Here is a 20089-nt window from a genome sequence, read left to right on the forward strand (position 1 = left end):
GAATAAGGATTTGTGACAGGAAGAATGCCACTTCCCAGTGAGAATCAGAGATTACAACACTCCGCAGAGGATGTCCAGAAATCACCCTCTCCCTGCAGAAAAGTATGGAGATTTGCCCATTTACAGTTTGCATTTGAAACCCACAGACATTATGTGACTTGCTGCTAAAAGCCACACAGATTTGATCAAATTTACTGAAATTAACAAAGTCACTCCTCTTAATGAAACTATAATCACCAAAATTATTTCATGCTTTTATCTTCATTTCCTGAATTAGACATTAGCTTCTGTTCAATTTAGTCAGAACTGCTGAAGGCAATTACATGTAAAATGTTTCTGAATAAATCCAGTTTTATTACTTCAAAGGACATAAGGAACTGGAAATAAGCCAAGAAGTTGTCCCCTGAAGGTCCTCAGTAGTCTGGTTCCAGGAAATGGATGCGAATGAGCCCTATAATTGACTGCTATCATTTGATGTGTCTAAGAAAAGATCCTATGGCTGAGTTTGAAATCACATTTTGGAGGAAACCACACGATAGTAATTGGAAAAACCATTGCACATTATGTGCATTTTTGTTTAAACAAATGCCACAGTCCTAAGTCTAAGAAACATTTATTTGAAGTATCTTACCTTTAGTAGCTTCATGAGACCTTCCAACTGGACCATTAGCTCTCTCCGGCTCTCCTGGAGAGCAGACATTCTCTGTTCCAGCTCATCCTTGCGCTGTCTAAGAAAGAAGCAGTTGTTATCAGAAACAGCATTCAACTCACTGCTAAGCACACGTTCCAATCTCGTGGTGCTGGTGGACCACTAGAAAAAGGGCATCTTTGGATCTTTGACATGGTTTCCAGGTAGGGAAATGGTGTCAGATAAATGAACAATTACAGCTTGGGTGTATGTCTGTTTGTTAAACTTCATACTAAAACAGAATTAAACTCTTACTGGGTATTTCCCCCATCTACCCTGAATTAACCATTTAATGAAATCTTTTCTGAACACATATTATGTCATGGGCCTTGTGTTGTGCCACTGGGTCCCCTTCAGATAACAAACAAAAACCAGACTGTCCCTGAAGGAGGCCAATCCCACAGATGCTCCAAACCCAAGGACCCTTTCGTAAACCTTGCAGAAAATACCAGTCACCTTAGTATGTACGGAAATAAGATTAAGAGAAGTACATTTTTCACCTCTTCAATTCTTGGTATGCAAGGTGGCGCCTTTCAGAGGTGAAATATTCATGGTATATGGTTTTTATAGTCAATCTAAATTTTCTGGTTTGGGTTTGGCTTCAGAGAGTGAAGTCAGAATAAAGGAGTTCTTACACAATTATTCTAACTGAAAATGATCTACAAGGCTTGTGTCTAATTTTGTTCTGTCTTGCAGAGCTTCTATTAAACTGTCAGTGAGAATGAAAACCATGAAGGACAATCTGTATTCTATTCTGTATGTTGACACTAGAGGTACCAAAAATATCTTCCAAGGAGGGAAAAGAAATAAAATGGTGTGGAGAATATTAATGGTTCACATTTTTGAGTAGAGGTGTACTTCCCAAATCAATTCCAAATCTATTATTTCATGACTGTTAGTGAAAAAGTAATATATGCAACTTTTTTCCTTGCCCCAAAGGCTTCTCTCTGATTTTGAAATATTGGAGCTTACATTTTAAAAAAATGTGTGGATGCTTTAACCATGTATTTGTTAATGTTAATGAATGGACGTGCCTAGTCTCAATGGCACAGACACAGAATTAAGTCGAGCTACAGCAGGGACTCTGAAATGGAACACTGACAATATAAAAATGTCACACTGAGTTAGGTCAATGACTCATCCAATTGCAAGATATTCTGTGGGAGGACAGGCTCTGGATGTAAGAGAGACATCTCTACTTTGCTTTCATATCGGCTTTCTCTATAATGAATTATGAATTGAAAATTTATAAACACATCTCAACTCTTCTTGAATATATGTATATCTTAGGCTTTTATTGCCACTTAAAGCTTATTCCCAGAGTAATCCTTCCTTTGATTCCCTTTACAATTGCCTCTTTTCTGAATCCTGAGGACAAGGAACATCATAATTTTATAGACTTTAATGGTATCTTATTTTAGTCTTTTGTCTTTCTAGTCTGCAGCACTGTAATTTTGAGAGTCTTGCCCAATTCAAGAATATTCTTCAATGACAAATCCATTATCTGTTTCTCCTTTGCCCTTGTCTGCACATAGTGTCCCAACTACATCCTCTCAGTAGACTTGGTAGAAGGCTGGATAATGTTTCTGATTTATTTCCAGTTCTTTTCTAGCTACTGCTCTGTAATTTTTGGTCTTTTGATCATAAGAGCACTTTGAGAAGAAGGTTGAAGCAAACTTCTAATATTGTAGGTAAAAAATATTAAGAGGCATCCAAAAACTGTCAGAAAAACTTTGCTGATACTAGTATAATTAATCAACATTGAAAAAAACCTTATTTGTGCATTTATCTTATGGTAGTATTCTTTCAAAACATGACATTTACTCTTTTATGCACTTGATTGAATTCAATTTTTTAAAAAAACCCATTAATTTAATAATATATTCTATAAGTGTTTACACCAGTGGTTACCAAATGTGGGTTTGATAACACATCTGTGGTGTAGCCTCCAAGGAGAAATGAGAAAACAAGTGATTTTCTTTCCACAGAGCTAAATATTCTGAAATGCTGTCAGATTATTTCTAATTTTTCATGTGCGTAAAAACCTACTTTCTTTTAGGACAGTGTTTGGATAATAGGCAAAATTTTAATATGTATTGTATATTAAACGATATTAAATGGTAATATTAGCTTTCCTGAATTTGATGATGGTACCATGGTTATATAAGAGAATATCTTCTTTTTTGTCTTAGAAACTATACACGTTAAGTATTTAGGGGTAAAGGGTTATGATGACTGCAATTTACTCTCAAACTGCTAATCAAAAATGTGTACGTAATTTATATATATAAACATATATAGGGAGATAGAGAATGGCGTGGCAAAATGTTTGCAATCTCTTTGTGAAGCGTTGAAGGAAATTCATTGTGATATTCTTACAACTCTTCTGTAGGCTTAAGGTTTTTTCAGAATAAAAAGTTAAAAAACATACTGCCACTCATGAAACTTGTGATAACAGACGATGGTAGTTTTAAAAAAAAGTCATCATATGGTAAAACAAAAAGTACTCAACTTTATGTTGTTTCCCCCAATATTATAAAAAAAATTTAAAAACTGGTTTAATGAAATTCAAGTCTGGAAACCACAGACTTGCATCAGAAATTATAATTTCATTTTTATTGGTGAAACAAGAAAATCCCTTTATATTAATAAGTTTTCTCAAAGAATAATTTCATGTGAACTGAAAAGAATGCAACTTTTGGGGTATAGACAATGATGCTTATTTTTAAGGCAAGGGGTAGCTATGGAAATTTATACTTGTTTTTTCCCAAGATTTGTAGTGTGAAGTTGCTTTGCAGGTTTAATGAATGTTTTCTTCATCATAGAAGATGATATTGTCTTTGCAAACACAGTTCTTTAGCTGTCTCACTGGTTCTGCAGTTTATCTCTTCATCCCACAGACATCTATTCAGCACTTTTGTTTTAAGACACTATAAATAAAATAATGAGGGGGACACAGTTTTGGTCCTTGGGTGTGAGAGACGGAAACATAAGTTCAAAACAATGCTGGTGAGCGTGTAATAAAAATAAGGACAAACTGAGAAGACAGTGAGTTCTGCATGGTTGGTGGAAGTCAATATGGTGGAAAGGCTCGCTGGATCACCTTGCAAAATTTCCTCAGAAACTCCATTCAATAGGGGAAGAAAAAACCTGGGGAACTACATGGAATGTTCCAGACCTCTCTCTGCCTGTGCCTCCTGCCTGCCCGTATTCTTAAAATGATTAGCAATGTTCAGTACTGGGGTGCGATCTCTGATGCAGGTGAGTCTGACCTGACAAGCTAATCCACTGGGCTAGCTCGATATGTAACTCTCATCCCTCAAGGGCTTCCTGTTGTTGGATTGACAGCAATATCCTCAAGCTGGTCTGGATGGCCACATAGCATCATGGTCTACTCCCACCTACATCCTCAGCTCCATCTCTTACCAGGCACCCCTTCATTCACTACATTCTAGGTCTATAAACCTTCTGGTTCTTAAAAAAGTGCCAGACGTGCTCTTGCCATTTGGTCTTTGTGCACAGAACATCTGTCTCCCGGAGCCCCTTCTGGCAGCTGCTCCCACGCCCGTCCCTGTCCGTAATCCCCATCCATAATCCCCATCCCCTGTGTTCCCAGCTTTCACGCTTCAACTCAAACAATCCTTCCTCCTGGTAGCCTCTTCTGACTGACGTAGCAGGTTTGATAGTTACGTCTTTTTTTTTTTTAAAGGAAGATTACTTAGAGCACTTTTCACAGTTCAGAATTATATTCTTCTTTGTGTGATTATTTGATTTATGTCATTTTCCTGTTAGACCACAAATTCTGTGAGAGTGGGGCGACCAATGGAAGAGATGTAAAGAACATTCCAGGCAGAGACAGGGTGCCCTGAGGTATAGATGAAAATGACTATTCTATTTCCAAGTTGGTTTATTCTGTTATATTTCTGTGTACACTAGACTCCATTTCCTTAACTTGTGAGTCCGGAGGGCCTACGTAATCCTATTTGACAAAGGATGCTTCCAGGCAGTAATTTACTTTTATATGCCTTTGAGAAGGAGGAGGGTGTAAAACATCACTTTTTCCTTCTTTTCTATTTTCATCCCTTCTGGGTGACGGTGTCATGGAATGTGCAAGGATTTCTAATACACCCCTCTGAAGGGAGGACCAGAAATCACATAGGTGGAACAGGGAGAATCGACGTTTCTTCCATTAAATTCTGTTATTCTTCTAAAGTATGATGTGATCTCTTCTCTACAAGCTACCAGTTCTGCAGATCTCCTTTCTATAACTCAAGCCTTTGGTGGGTTAGCGTCTCCAGCCAGGGACATGAACCTGGGAGGCTGGATCCCAGCTGAGAGGAAGCGCCTGCGGCCTGGCCAGGTGGGCTGAGTCCCCAGATGCTAACATGTCCAAAGAGCAGGGCTAGGGTGGAACTCCCAGGAACATCCCTGACTATAATCAGCAGGGATTTGGGAAAATCCAAATATAGCCATAATGAACCTGCTTCCTTTAGTCTCTCTGTATGGAGGAAGTAAGTGGCACCCTAATTCTGACAAGGGTTTCTGAAAAGAGGCATCCGTATTTACTGCAAAAAGTGTGCCTCCGAGTTAGATACACCTGAAAAATACTTGGCACTCAAACTGAAAGATGGAAAGAATGTCATACTTGCTAAGTACAAGTGTCTTGAGAAATAGGACATTTCCACAGGGGAATGTCTTTGAGTTTATGTCTGTGTTGTTTTCTGCACAGACAGGCTAGAATTATGTGCCGTATTCAGGGCGTGGTGGTATGTGTGACGTGGAGCCCACGGCGTGGCTTTCCGTCCACACGTGGGCACAGTGGAGGAACCGCAATTCTCATCCACATCCCACTGCTCTCCCCTTGTCCGACTCTTGAGAAGTGCCCTGAAATTCAGGGGTTGAACCACATGACCTTCTTAGGTCCTTCCCAACTCAGATCTTTCATGATGACAGACTAGATAACACCAGGCATTTACATTCATTGGTAGAACCAGAAGATAGGCAGGTATGTGAAGCTATCAAGGACCAAGATTTAGAGAAAACGTATGGGTCCCAGGTAAGTTTGTAAATTTCAAAACCTGTGATGATTCTTTAGTTGTTTACGTGTTTGTTTGGTTGATCACTTTTTATCATAAACATACTGTTGTTAGTGCAGATAACGAAAAAGAGTTGAGTTCAAACTTCTTCCCATGAGACAGATACAGAGAAGAAAGTAGTGGTGACCAATGGGGAGAGGGAAGGGCGGAGGGGCCACATAGGGGTAGGGGATTAAGGGGTACAAATTATTATGTCGAAAATAAACTACAAGGATGTATTGTACAACACAGGGAATATAGCCAATGTTTTATAATAACTATACATGGAGTATAACCTTTAAAAGTTATAAATCACTATATCACACACCATTATTGTATAATATATATTGTATACGTACTATTGTACATCAGGTATATTTCAATTAAAAAATAGTGCACTATAAAAAATTTTTTTTCCCCAGGGAATCATTTTATTTTGGCGCTAAGGAATGCTGTTTCCTTTTCTTTGTGTCAAAGGAAAAAATAAAATACAAACAGCCTCCCCGCCGAGCCCCCCAGATCTCAGCCACGAGGTGAGTGCTATTAAAAAAAAAAGGCCAAACCACAGCCACCAGAGTGGGCGAGGACAGTGTTCTGGTGGACACTGGGAGGCTTCCGTGAAGATCTCAAACACCTGTCCTTCCTGGGATGCTGGGGAGCCTTTCCTTACCTGAGGAGCCGGAGTTCCGCTAGCAGAGTGGGGTTTTGCTGCGCCTTCTCTGGCGTGGGCTGAGAAGCTTGTTCGTGCTCGAGCCGAAGCCTCTGGATCTCCTGTAAGATTTCTCTTGGGAGAGAGGAGGAAGGTAAGAAAGCCGGTCAGTTAACTCAGAGAGCATCTCGAGCAGATCAGGGCCGTCAGAGCCAAGGAAGCAGGGCTCACCCTATGTCCTGGAGCAGAGCCACCCCTCACTAACCAACCGAGCTGACTGGAGCTAGTTGGGTGCTGAGGGTGTGGGGACACCACCTTCATCTCCAGGACATCCAAACCACGAAGACTCGGCAGTATGTCACCGGAGCCCTCAGGCTGAAGGTTCTCACCAGGACCTCATCATCGCACTAGTAAGTAATAGAATGCCGCGCTAATGTGTTCAACTTTGAAATGTGCACTGCTTAAGAGACAAAAATGAATCTTCCTTTGATTTATGATCACAGCCCGACGTGGTAAAGTCCCTGCAGCTACCAAGTAAGAGGTGCTTGGCAGGAAAATAAGGATAAATGGTGCTCATTTTACAAAACTAAATAACCCCATTCTCTCACCAGGAATGAAACTCCTCTCACTGAATTTATCGGAGAAGCCCCCAGTGAGGCCACATTCTTTCTCTTTTTCTTAACAGTTCCAGTCTTCACAATGGATTTCAACGAGGGCAGCCTTAGGAGAAAAGTGCTTTTAAAAGGATTTGCTATAATTGAGTCTGTGGCATGAGTGCTCTTGGTGTGACCCCTGTCAGGGGTGAGACATGTCACTCTATTATTGATGTTGGGGGCTGGGCTGCCCTGCCGTTGAGGTGAACATTAGGCCGGCCAGAAAGGATAGGTGACCGATGCCAGCCACATTATCCCTAAGTGAGTTAGAACCCATTAAGCAAGGTTACAAGTCACAGATTCTCGGGGGAGGGGTCAGTCTCCCCTCCAGCAAAATGCACAAGAGCCAGTAAGACAGAACAAAGCGCCCAGGATGGAAGGTGAACTTGGTGAGCAAGGGGGCCGATGGCTTCTCATCTGAAAGGCTGATTTACAACCTCTGGCTTCACAAACACACCAGATTCAAGGAGCTAATGACCAGTGGGTCACTACACCTCTCAGGGTATAATTCAGTGGTTTTCAACTTTTTCTTGGTCCCCTTTGGTGTTCTGTAGTGGAAAACTCCCTTTAAAAGAAATCCTGACAGGTCTAGCCTAGGCAGTCTGTGAAATATACAGTGTAATGTGAAGAGTCCTGCTATTTCTAATACTAACATCAACTGGCTCCTCTAAGGATGCTACAAAGAAGCATTATCTTCTAAAGGGCATTGCTGAAATGGCCATGAATTACCTAGGGCAGCCATGAAATAAAATGAGAAACTGTATCCTCCCCAGAAGCCCAGAGATCTGATTATGGGGTTAACTGGCACTTTGGAGATCATAGGATCCCTGGGTGATCTCCATGGGGCAGGAAGGTGACCTGGATGAGCTTCTGGGATGTGGTTCTGGGGGTCTGGGAGGCTGAAGGCTGCTGGCTTAGAGAGATGAGTTCAGGGTGGACTGGATGCTCTTCACGAATGGGCTAGGGAAATAACTCAGGGACAGGAGGAAGCTCTCTTCCTGTCAGCTCTTCTCAATCCCATTGCTTTATTCTCTCCCTGGGTCTAAAAACGTGCATTCAGAGAGTGCCATCCCCAAACGTCCTAGAAACAAGCAGCGAGAGTCGCAGCATGGCACAGACAGGGCCGTCAGCACAGTCACGGGGCTTCTTGCTGGTTCTGGAGTCCCACAGGGAGGCGGACACTCCTGCGGTATTTCCTTAAAGGAAGTCCCAATGTCCCCTCAAGACGCCAGGCTGAGTGGAAGCAGAGGATTAACAGGGGAGACAGAGTGCTTTAAGGGAGAGGCGGGAGAGTCGGTCAACACTGCAACCCAGATAAGCTATTTGTGAGCTTTTGAGTTTTTGCTTTAGTCTTTTTTCCCTAAGAATATAAAAATGTGTCAACCAAAACTGTACTTTCCTTTTAACTTTTTCCTACTGAACTTTAAAGAATACTTTGACCGTTTATCCCCAAATTCTCAGGTCCAACTCTATAGGCATGAAACTGTGATCACAACCTCCCCCCTTTACCAGTTTGATCTCAGAAGTGACATCAGTGCTTACAAAGGAGATTAGTGTTAAGATAGTTGGGTGCTGTTTTAAGAAACATAGAATGTACAAGTTGTTCCCATGCGGGGCTTACTCAGCATGGAGTTTGAGATCTGACTCAGCTATTTATTTTTTTCTCACTCAGTATGTATTTACTGAACTTCTACAGTGCACCAGGCATGGCTCAGGAACCAAGGGGCTATTTGGCATGGGCTCTGTTCTCAAAGAACTTCCATATCTGTCAGGGAAGACATACAATAAAAAGGAAACACACTAATAAGCTATTTTTTCAGATAGTGATGTCACAGACACACACACACGGATGTAACAGAGGCTGGTTCCTCAGGTAGGAGGTAGTGGGTAAAGATTAGATAGGTGGGCTTTTAGGAGCTGACACTTGAGCTGAGACCTGAGCGATGACAAGGGACCATCATGCGGAGACCCTGAGGAAGAGCTTTCTAAGCTGAGAGGACAACCAGGACTTTAAAGGCTGTGAAGGAAGGAAGAAGCAGGTGTGTAACGAACAAGGTGGGCTGTGGCTGGAAAGGGAGGCAGGGATCAGGTCAGGGAGGACATGCTGATCATGGTAAGAGGGGTGAGTTTTATTCAAAGTGTGATGGAAAGTGGGGGTGGGGATATAGCTCAAGTGGTAGAGCGTGTGCTTAGCATGCATGAGGTCCTGGGTTCAATCCCCAGCACCGCCATTAAAAATAAACAAACAAATAAATAAATAAATAAAAATTAAGGAAAAACCCACAAAGTGTGATGGAAAATCATCAGAGGGTTTTGAACAGGAAATAACATGATTTATGTTTTATAAAATGACAGGTGAGATTGCGTGGTAATGGTGGAGATGAAGTGGATGGTTTTGGGCACCTGCCTATGGGGCGCAGACTGTGAGTCATCCTGTGTTGAACAAAGAGAGGACCTACTGATGAACTGGACGTGGCAATGTTTGGCTTGAACAACTGGTTGATGGTGGTGTCACTCCAAATGCCTCTTTAGTCTGGGATCCTCAGGGGACCCCCCCCGCCTGGCGAGCCTTCTACTTGTCTCTGGGTGGCTGAAATACTTTCCCCCCAGCCCCTAGAAGGGCCCTTCTGCATTAGATGGCTCCTTAACCAAAATAAGTGTGTCAGAAAAAGGGAAATGAGACTGTCTAGGGAGAAAACATTAACTGCATTGACATCTCAGAAATATATAAATATTTGATTCCCCTTGTGAAGTTTCTGAAGATCTGAAATGGAAAGATTAGCTTTTCAGAAGCCAGCATTGCTGGCTCCAGACGGCTTCCCCTGACTATGCACACAGGGTGAAAAAACCTGGGTGTTTTAAAGCATGACTCTGGGTTATCAGTGAACGCGTATTTGGATCAAGAAAGCCAGCACGGCCAAAGGGCCTTACCTGTTCTTGTTTTCTAGCTCTGCGATCAGCTGCCTTTGTTGCTTGTTTGCGTCAATGGTGAAGGAGATGTCAGGAGCACTTCTCTGCTGAGCCGGCTGCTGTAACATACAGGGTTAACACTATTTAATATTGGAAAGGGGAACCTGCGTCTGAGAAGACGGGGGTCGTGAGATGCGCAGACAAGAAGGAAGAAGCCACTTCCATCAAAACAATAAAGCCAGTACATAAAATTAAATGGCCACTCCTCTTCTAAGGACCGAGTTCTTTTGTGGATCTGGAGCAGATCCATATGTGGTGGAAAGCAGAACAGAATTCTTAGGCAGGCAAATACATAAAACACAGGAAAAGTTGTTTTTGAGCTTTCTGACTTGAAGTCTTCGGGGAGCCGTTCCCTTCTTGCAAATATTCTTTTAATAAAGTGGGGTTAAAAAGGTTTCACGGCTGAGGTAACACTTTCTCTAGAACTACTGTTACATCACTGTAATATACCAGTAATAACTGTATGTTCAAAAAAATTTTTTATTATTATTTTTAATGTAAATACTGGAGATTGAAACCCAGGACCCAGTGCGTGCTACCATGCACCCTTCCACTGAGCTGTACCCACTACCCCCATTTGATACAGTTTTATAAAAACCGCATCAATTACATAGACTTCCCTGTGCCTTGCTTTCTTTATTCTACAGTACATTATAGAAACTCCTCGAGGTCAATTTTTACTGTTTTTAAAATGAATTCAAAAAAATCACAACTAACCTTTCTACCAAAGAATGCCAGGCTTTAAAAGCTAGCACCCATTGCTGTTGCGCAAGCTATGGAGAAACTCAACCTGCTTTTTAATTGACAGAAAACTAACTGGAGGAAATATTTAAACTTGGTAAAGTTCTGGCTTTCAGAAAGGCCTTTCTATTGTTTTTCATCGCATTTCTTTTTTGACTGAAGTATAGTCAGTTTACAATGTTGTGCCACAATTTCTGGTATACAGCATAAAGTTTCAGTCATACATACACATACATGTATTTGTTTTCAGATTCTTTTTCATTATAGGTTACTACAAGATGTTGAATATGGTTCCCTGTGCTCTACAGTAGAAACTTGATGTTTATCTAACTTACATATAGTAGTTAGTATCTGCAAATCTTGATCTCCCAATCTATCCCTTCCCACCCCCTTGCCCTACTGGTAACCATAAGTTTGTTTTTATGTGTGTGAGTCTGTTTCTGTTTTGTAAATAAGTTTATTTGCATCTTTTTTTTTTTTTAAGATTCCACATATAAGTTATATCATATGGCATTTTTCTTTCTCTTCCAGGCTCACTTTACTTAGAATGACAATGTACAATCCATCCATCATTAGCATTTCTTTTAACAAGGAAACCATGTGTGTTGCTGGAGAAGAATGTTGAGTCCTGAATGGTCTCCTGTGGCAGCTTTGACATGCTGTGCAGGATCTTCTTTTGAGTTTACGACATAATTTTCTCTTTCTTGTATATATTTTACATACTGATAAAAGCAGAAAGTTATCTGAGCCAGTTGTGGGCCTGAATCATCGCTTGCTCTTTAGAGTAACTGATGAGGAATTATGCGGAGAAATCAAGCGTTGGGCTGGTTCAGCACTGCTGGAACAGAACACCTTGGGCTCTGATTCGTGCTCTACCAGGACGATAGCTGAGCAGTGAAGCTCGGGAGCGGCCAGAGCGTGTCTGGGTCTTGCAGACAGTACTGCAGGCAACTGTTCAGCTCCGTGCTTGTCACCCCGGCTATCAGGGTAACGATGAACAGGACATCCTTTCACCCAAACTACTTACGGATGAAGTGGACTCGGCCGCCAGTCTTGCCGCGTATCTGGCGATCAGCCGGTGCTCCTCGTCAAGCCGGTTGGAGCTCTCGAGCATACTGTTAAGGACAGAGCAAGAAGGAGCCTGTTAGGCAGCTGAGAAAGATGGACATGTTCATACTACCACCGGGGTGGGAGTTGGGGAGGGTTGGGGTTGCTATTTCCATTTTTCAGGGCAAAACATTTGAAGGCTATACAAAACCCCGTTAGGTTAATGATACCAAACTTAGATTCGTGACATGATCTAATAGTGGCCAGGAACGTCGTTAATAAATCCTGTCTTACTAAGAAAGCTCCAAAGAGGAGTGACTTTTCTGATAGAAATTGAGAAAAGAGAAAGAATACCTTCTCTTTAATTGAATTTTATTGCCTTTAACAATTTTATTTCCTTATTACACAAGTCATACTTGTCTAAAATCAACACGTAAGAAAATAGGAAAGCAAAAAGGAGGCAAAAAGCAATTGTGGTCACTGTGGTCAGCCCCCAGTGATCCCACCTGCTGGCATTCACACTCCTGTGTGTAATCCTCTCCCTTTAGTATGGGCTGGACTTAGCGGATTTCTTCTTCTTTTTCTTTGTTTGCTAAGAAGCCTATTTATTCTTTGCATTTCAGGTCACATGTTATAACTATAGTGATTTCTTCTCTAAATGCCTTATCTACATTATAGCAAGGTCTCTCCTTCTGGTCTTGCTGTTCTTTTTCATTAAATCCTGTTGGATTTTTTTTTTTTTTTGGTAGCACTTATATTGTGAAGCTATATGTTGTTTGGGTAGTTTGTTTTTGTTTCTGTTTAATTGAAGTATAGTTGGTTTACAATGTTGTGTTAATTTCTGATGTACAGCATAGTGATTCAGTAATATATATTATATATATATATATTCCTTTTCATTATTACAAGGTATTGAATATAGTTCCCTGTGCTATACAGTAGGTCCTTGTTGTTTATCCATTTTATATATAGTAGTGTGTCTCTGCAAACTCTGAACTCCCAATGTATCCCGCCAACAGCCCCCCTAAACCCCCCCCCCCTTCTTCCAATGAATAGAATGTGGCAGAAGCAATGGAAGGTAACTTCCAAGATCAGATTATAAAAAGATCCTGGACTGGATCCCCTTTGGAAGAGCCTTTAAATGAGACCACAGCCCAGCCGAGAGCTTGATTGCAACCTCATGAAAGTCCTGAGTCACACACCCCTAACCAAGCCCAACATGGATTCCTGACCCTCTGTGAAATAATATGTGTTTGTTGTTTTAAGTTGCTTAGCTTTTGCATAATTCATTATGCAGCAAAATGTAACTAATATAATTCTCATTTATCGTATTACTACCCAGGTAACTTGCCATTTTATATTTATTTCCAGAGAAGTAGAATTATGGTAGTGGCTTCTAATGACATTAATGGGAATTGTTCAGGGTCTCCTGTAAATTTATAAAAATTGTTCCTACTAGAGTAAGGATAATCCAACCCGCTAAAAAACTAATGCAAATAGATGCATTATCAACTCTCCCTTATTTCAGAAAGCCCTTTGTTAAGACTAGTTTTCCGTGCCACTAGAAAAAAAAAATCTATGAAACATACCAGTAACACTAGTCCTGTTAACAGACTAGTTCATCACAGTTAGCAGTTATTATGGTGAGTGTCAGGTCAGGATCAAGATTAAGGAACTAGTTCCTCTCAATCCCCAAATATACGGATTCTCTCCTCCACTGGCTCTTATACTTAAGCCTATTCCTTAAAGAAAACAATTAACACTCACGATTATACATTAAAAATGACACATTTCTTTGCCAATATTAAGGTTCTAAGAATTATCCACTGAAAAGACTTGGATCCATATACAGTACCAGACATTTATATCATTTATGTGTACATTTGCACACACAGTAAACATGCCACATAATCTTTTACCCTTTGTTCTAAAGTAAGAAGATGAGTGAAAGTCACATTAGCAAGTCACTTCCAAGCAGCTCATCTCTCTCTGGCGGAATCCATTACTGTAACATGTTTTTCTGGTCATTTGGAAGATATTCACGTCTCCATTATCTCTGCTCTAGTCTATACGCCTCCCATACGTAAACTATACCTGTTCTTATCCTGAATTCTTCCACTCCAGGTTAGCCCTTTTCTCTAAGTTACCGTATGCTACCTAGGGTATTCCTGAATTTTTCCATTTACCAGATCGCTGCTCCATCCTCATAAAAAGACTCTCCTCTTTCCTGTTGCCCAAATGAGGTGATGCATGAGAAAAGCATCGAGCTAGTATGATGTCTGGAATACATTAAATGCTCAAAAAATTAGTTAATGCAGTATTATTATTATTTTGCCTCTTAAGTAACCTGTTGAGACTCATTAATGATTCTTAGCTCCTTTAAAATGCCATCTACCACCCAAAACTATTTAGAGCAGGGCTCTTAGACTTGAGTCTGTGCACAGGTCACGTAGGGATCTTGTGAAAACGCAGTCTCTGATTCTGCAGTGGGGGTGATGGGGTAGGATGGAACCCGAGAACATGCATTTCTAACAAGTTCGCAAGATATGTTGCTATTGTTGGTCCCTAAGACACTTTGAGTAGCAAGGATCTAGATCTTGAACATAAAATTTAAAAAGTTAAACACATGAAATGAACCCCAAGTGTAAACCATGTAAATAAAAGAGATCATTTTTCATGAGTATTTAAGTGATATTCACATAGCATGTGTGATACTTTACAAACATTCGCTTAAGACAGAAATTCTAGGATTCAGGGCTCACACAGGTGTAATATTAATCCCAGTGGATTGGCATTTCAATCAGCCTACAAACTTAGAGTTGGAATAAAAAAATACTTTTACTAGTAAAAGGCAGAATTAATTCTGGACAACTGATGCTTTAAGGCAGATAGTTAAAACAGATGTATTACAAAACACGTCTGCGCTCTGCAGTGGTTAAAAATAACTGAATTTCTCGTTAACAGCTTCAATAAGAAAGTTATGCTGTCCTTGCTTTAAACATAAAATCACCCCACAAAGAAACAATTTAATTTGATTTTATCATTTATCATTTCTGGTTGGTGTATTAGAGACCATACACCTAATTCAACACAGTTCGTGCAGACGACCAGGCCCACTGCTCCGAGCCCAGGACAGTGATCTGTGTTTCATCGCCTGAAGATGACTTTGTCCAAAACGTTTGTGTTTTGATAAATAAATAATAGAAAAAAAAACCCCCTTGCTTTAAAAAAAAAAAACCTCATGATAAAAGTGCCTTTTATCATGAGTGACCAGCAAGCATAAATAATATGAAGGTTATATAAAAATCATCTTGGAAAATGTAAAATGTGAAGTTACGGGGTTTTGTCTAGTAAGCTATAACTCATACTTCCATGCCTCTCCTCCCTCCCGCACTGAGTGAATGAGGGGTGGAGTGATGTATTGCCCCTTTGTGCACACAAACGATTTATGAGTCCACACGTGCCATTTTGGTACGTTCACATTATACAAGGGTGAATGAGGCATTCCTCTAATAAATTCCATTATTTCAAGACTTCAATTACAAATAGTTGAAAATGAATGGCCAATAATCCCTAAATCATTAAAGAAATACCAACTCCAACATTTTCTCCATCCCTGCCTATTCATTTCCAGACTTTATAATCAGTAATCTTGCCACAAGACCATGATGAATGATAAAGGGGCTGCTATGTGGACTGCATTTCAGAATGGGGAAATCTATTATTTTGAAAGCTCTTCCACTTTCTACTTAAATACACGGCCAGCGTCAGCTGCTAGTGATTTCAAAGTGGCCCCCTCTGTGCCAGGACCTCCTAAACTGTGATTTAGCAGGGATTTCTGGGAACTCAAGGTTTGTTCTCATGTCTCTGGTTTATCTGTAGGTCTGTTCTGACTTCCAGGGTGGGTGGGACAGTCAACCAAGTAATAATGTGATCCAAAGAGCGCCAGAAATACTTCCATGTTTTTCCTTAATATTTTTTCCATTTGTCTGAATGGTGCCAGGAATTTATCGCTCGATGAATTTTTAAGGTCATTAAGTGTCACTACTCTTTTATTAAAATGCAGATAGCTATTCGGAGGACTACTGTCTGAGAAGGCATTATTAGTTAATACCTAAGTGGAGAATGACTTTATCAGGGTATTTTCTGTCTTTCGCAGTTCGTTGGGAGCAAAAGACCACCGGGTAGATACTGTCCTCCTGGCCTTTAGGAGTCAGTGACAAGAAGCGGGTGGGGGAAGGAATGACATGGTACCGGGGCCCAAGAAGTCGTTTTACGGACTTAAGGCTGGAGAGGGAAACTAACTAGCTCTCAGAGCTTCAACTGTTGACTGGTTTGCAAGGAAAAGACAAGAAATCATGAAATGCCCAACTTCATGGATCGTCAGCATCATAATGATAACTTATTGATAATAATGGCTTCTCTACAGAGGTGCCTTCAAACTCCTTTATTGAGACCCTGACTTTGAGAAACCACTCCATTGCATTATAATCGACGATCAAGGCCATGCCTTCTACCTTCTACAGACTCTCAAGTTCCTCCATTTCCTTCTATTTCAGCTGTCACTGATGTGCCCCTGGCCAGCGTCATCCTATCCTGAATTAGGGTAAAGTCCTCTCAACAGGTCACTCTGATTTGAGAGTTATTCTGTCCTCCAAATCGTTTTCTATCCCATAGTCAGCGATCTTTTAAAAATGAAGTTGGCTGGAATATCCCCATACGTATAAAACTTCAATAGGTTCTCATTTCTCAAACTCCCCAAATAAAGCCTGAGAAGATCCTGCATAATCTAGCTTCGTCCTTTACCCCGTGGCCTTACTACACTTCAGTTCCTCAAATGCACCACATCCCCTCTGCCCTGAGCAATCTCTCTGCCTTCTCCACCTGCTTCCGCTCGGCCAATTCCTCTTCCTTCTGCTGTTGCCTTTGGCTGTCGTTTGCTACCCTCATGTCCAAACTCCAAATTCAAGTCCATCGCATCTCATACATCCCATAGCACTCTGCGCTGCACTGCCTTTTCTAGAGCTGTTATCTCTTTGCATTGTGTTTATCCTTCACTAAACTGCAACTTCTCTGAAGACAGCCTGGTTCAGTCTTTTCACCATGAGAACCTGAGTGTTTAGCTCAGGGCTTGGAACACAGCAGCAACTATCCAAGAATCAGTTGGACAAAAGAACTAATAGAGGGTGGCCCCCTTAGGCTTGCAATGTCATGCTCTTTGGCTCAACTCTTCTATATCCTGCTTGGCTCTGCATGCATCCTCAACACTTTGAGAAAATCAGAAGAATACAGGTGGAATACTGTACCTTAACACTAGCCACGCTACCTAAAATCAAACACCTGGCAGAGTTAAAATCAAGATATATTCTATGGCTGCACACAAATTCCTTATCTGCTCTGTATAGGTGTTAAAGTTCATAGAAATGTCATTATACATGTTCATATTTGTCAGCAGATCTCCCCCACCCCCAGTCACGGCAAATTCTCTTTTGGCTCACATTTTGTTGTTGCTGTCTTAAAGATTAGGAAAGCAGATGGTGTCTGAAGAGGTAAGCTCCCACTCCAAAAAAATGCTTACTCTTAGGAAGGGTGAATAACTGACAGCAGTATACAAGAGTGGGTGGGAGGCTGGACTGGATCAATTCTGTATGCAAACCCTAGCCCTCTCACTTACAAGCTGTGTGGTTCTGGGAAAGTCACCTAACCTCTCTGTGCCTCAATTGTCTCATCTATAAAACGGATACAGTGGTAACTTACTTCGTGGCTTATGGGAGGATTACCATGTGTAGTGTTTATAGCAATGCCAGGGTACGTGGTAAGACTTGATTGGAGTATTCTTTTTAACTCTTACCTCTAAAAAGCAGGTAATATTGTTTGCTATGACCATTTTTGTACCACCACTTCCTTATCTATAAATTAGCTTTTTGCTCAAGAAAATGTGATTGATTGACAGCCAGTATTCTAGGTTATACCCCAGTAAAGAAAAACAGTTCAGTTGAATCAATGATGGATTTTACAGAAGCAATCGGTGGTCTTCATCTCTCTGATTTCCTAAACAAAGGAAGAATTCAGCTTAACAGTGATACCTTCTCTATTTCTTCTCGCTTCTATATACAAAGCTGCATACAGAATTTTTAATTTGAATTTTTAATCAAAATATCCCTTTTGTACAACTTATCAAGCAGCATATGAGACCATGCCCCATTCTGAATTCTTTATTTTAACACATTTAGAGAAAGTACACTCTGAAGTTCATCCACTCAGAAATACTGATGAACATTCATGAGCTATCAGTCTATTTCTATCATATTAAAACGGACAGGTTTTACATAATGGGATTTAAAATCTAACTTATTATGTGTCTTCAACCCTATTCAGAATTAAGTGAGGAACTAACACTGAGTTATTCCCATGTTCCCAGTCCCATGCTAGCTAATTTACATCAATGACCTCATCAAATTGGTAGTGTCACTCTCGTTTTCCATGGAAACTTAAAACGTATTAGAATCTATAACAGGGAAATGAACTCATCTTAAAATTTATCATCTGATTGATTATGCTGAGAAAAACCCCTGTGGGTACAATGCAGCTCATGCAGATATGTGCATTGGTGGTGTGACATTCTTTGGGTTTATGCGTTTAGGATTCTAAGGAAATATCTTTCTCAGAAGTCTAGTTCTACAACTGAAGGTTCTAAACATTTTACAGAAGAAAGGGAGTAGTGTTAACAAGGAGATAAAAACTCATAAAAGAAGATACTGTGGATGAAAAATATTGCCTGCTGGATCAGTAAACAAGGATGCTGTGGCCATCAAGTCATCAGCCACTGCCATCACTTGTGACAGTGAGCAAAGGGAACTCAGGATGCAGACAAGCTGGCAGCCTGGCCTCTGCGGCCACCCCCAGTGGTGCACCTTGAGGGCACTCAGGATGTGGAAGAAAAGGACACCGGCCCTAGATGGCTAGGTGCGTATCAAAGGAATGACTTCAATGAGCCCAGACCTTTGCACCTTCCTACATATAGAAAAATGCTAAATTCCTTAACTTGAGATATCTGGTTTTCTTTAATCAACTGTAATCTTTATTTATTTATCTTTGTTTTTGCAGGGAGGAGGTAATTAGGTTCATCTATTTATTTAGTTTTTTGATGGAGGTGCTGGGGATTGAACCCTGGACCTCATGCATGCTGAGCATGCGCTCTACCACTTGAGCTATACCCTCCCCCCTACAGTAATCTTTCAATGTTCCAACCACCTGGTCTTTGTGGCAGACACTCCTACACAGCCTGGCTCCTCCCCGGCCTCTCTGCAGCAGTCCCTCAGAGCAATCTGAGAGGCTGTCATCCCAGGCTGAAGTCCTCAGAATAAAACTCTCAACATTTGGGTTGTGCTTTTTTTTTTTCCAGTCGACACATGACGAAAGCTTCTGACTGGTAAATATTGAGGCTTATAATTACGGTTAAAAGTTGGAAGTTCTGGGCTGGTTTCTGATTTCCTTTGGTCCGCCTGCCACAGTCTGCACTATAAACCACTAACAAGCTCAGGCACTCTATGAGCTCTCGGGGAGGCCAGAAAAAGCCGCTACTATGTGACTCTGAGACCTCTCCTCCCCCATGGAAGAAGGGGCTTGAAAACCATTCAGGCTTTTAAAACTTCACTTAGGAATTAGGAAGACAGCAGGAATTCTCCCTTGAGCTACAATTTATTTATGTGGCTTATCTGACATTAGAACCAGTAAAGACACATAAGTACATCTTTGATGTAGTGGCAGACTATTAACAAATGAATCCATTCCCCATGTTGTTAAGTAGCTGACACAGGGGAGAAGGCCCCCACGCAGAGTGGATCAGGGGCATATATGAGTAACTACAAAAACACACCTTTTCATCACGAACGACTCTTAGGTTCCTATTTGTAGACCATCTCATGAAGGAAGGCTGAGGAATGAGGTGGGAAACAGATGCGTTCAGTATCAGAAGACCTAGCTGGCAGGTGACCCTGGATAAGTCACTTACTGTCTTGGAACTGGCATTTTCTTAGCGGTGAAAAGGCAATAATAATATCCAAATATACAGGGCTTTGACAAGCAAATTAAACAATGGGTGGGAAAAGGCTCTGTAATTTCCAAAGCGCTTCATAAATGTACAATTTATTATTCATATTCTGGCTGCTGTGATGAGGTACAAGGGACCGGAGAGAAAATCCTCATCTTTTTGAAGCTTACAATTAAAATGAGAACTCACAATGCATAGAACTAAATACATAAG

The 20089-nt window shown here is 40.9% G+C and overlaps 1 protein-coding gene across 9 annotated transcripts in view; it reads right to left on the reverse strand.

Moving 5' to 3' along the window:
* DTNA (dystrobrevin alpha) overlaps nucleotides 1-20089 on the reverse strand; it is a 221311-nt gene that overhangs the window by 25168 nt on the left and 176054 nt on the right. For all 9 annotated transcript variants that reach the window (XR_010378658.1, XR_010378660.1, XR_010378659.1 and 6 more), the window contains 4 exons: nucleotides 11804-11891; nucleotides 9997-10094; nucleotides 6434-6547; nucleotides 632-728 (listed from right to left, as the gene is read on the reverse strand). Coding sequence is in view for 6 of the 9 variants with exons in the window: in XM_031438981.2 (XP_031294841.1) it covers nucleotides 632-728; nucleotides 6434-6547; nucleotides 9997-10094; nucleotides 11804-11891 (397 nt within the window). In the remaining 3 variants the exon portion in view is untranslated. The remainder of the gene's footprint in view (nucleotides 1-631; nucleotides 729-6433; nucleotides 6548-9996; nucleotides 10095-11803; nucleotides 11892-20089) is intronic.

This window comes from Camelus dromedarius, chromosome 32, assembly GCF_036321535.1.
Source record: "Camelus dromedarius isolate mCamDro1 chromosome 32, mCamDro1.pat, whole genome shotgun sequence".
Classification (NCBI taxonomy): domain Eukaryota; kingdom Metazoa; phylum Chordata; class Mammalia; order Artiodactyla; family Camelidae; genus Camelus; species Camelus dromedarius.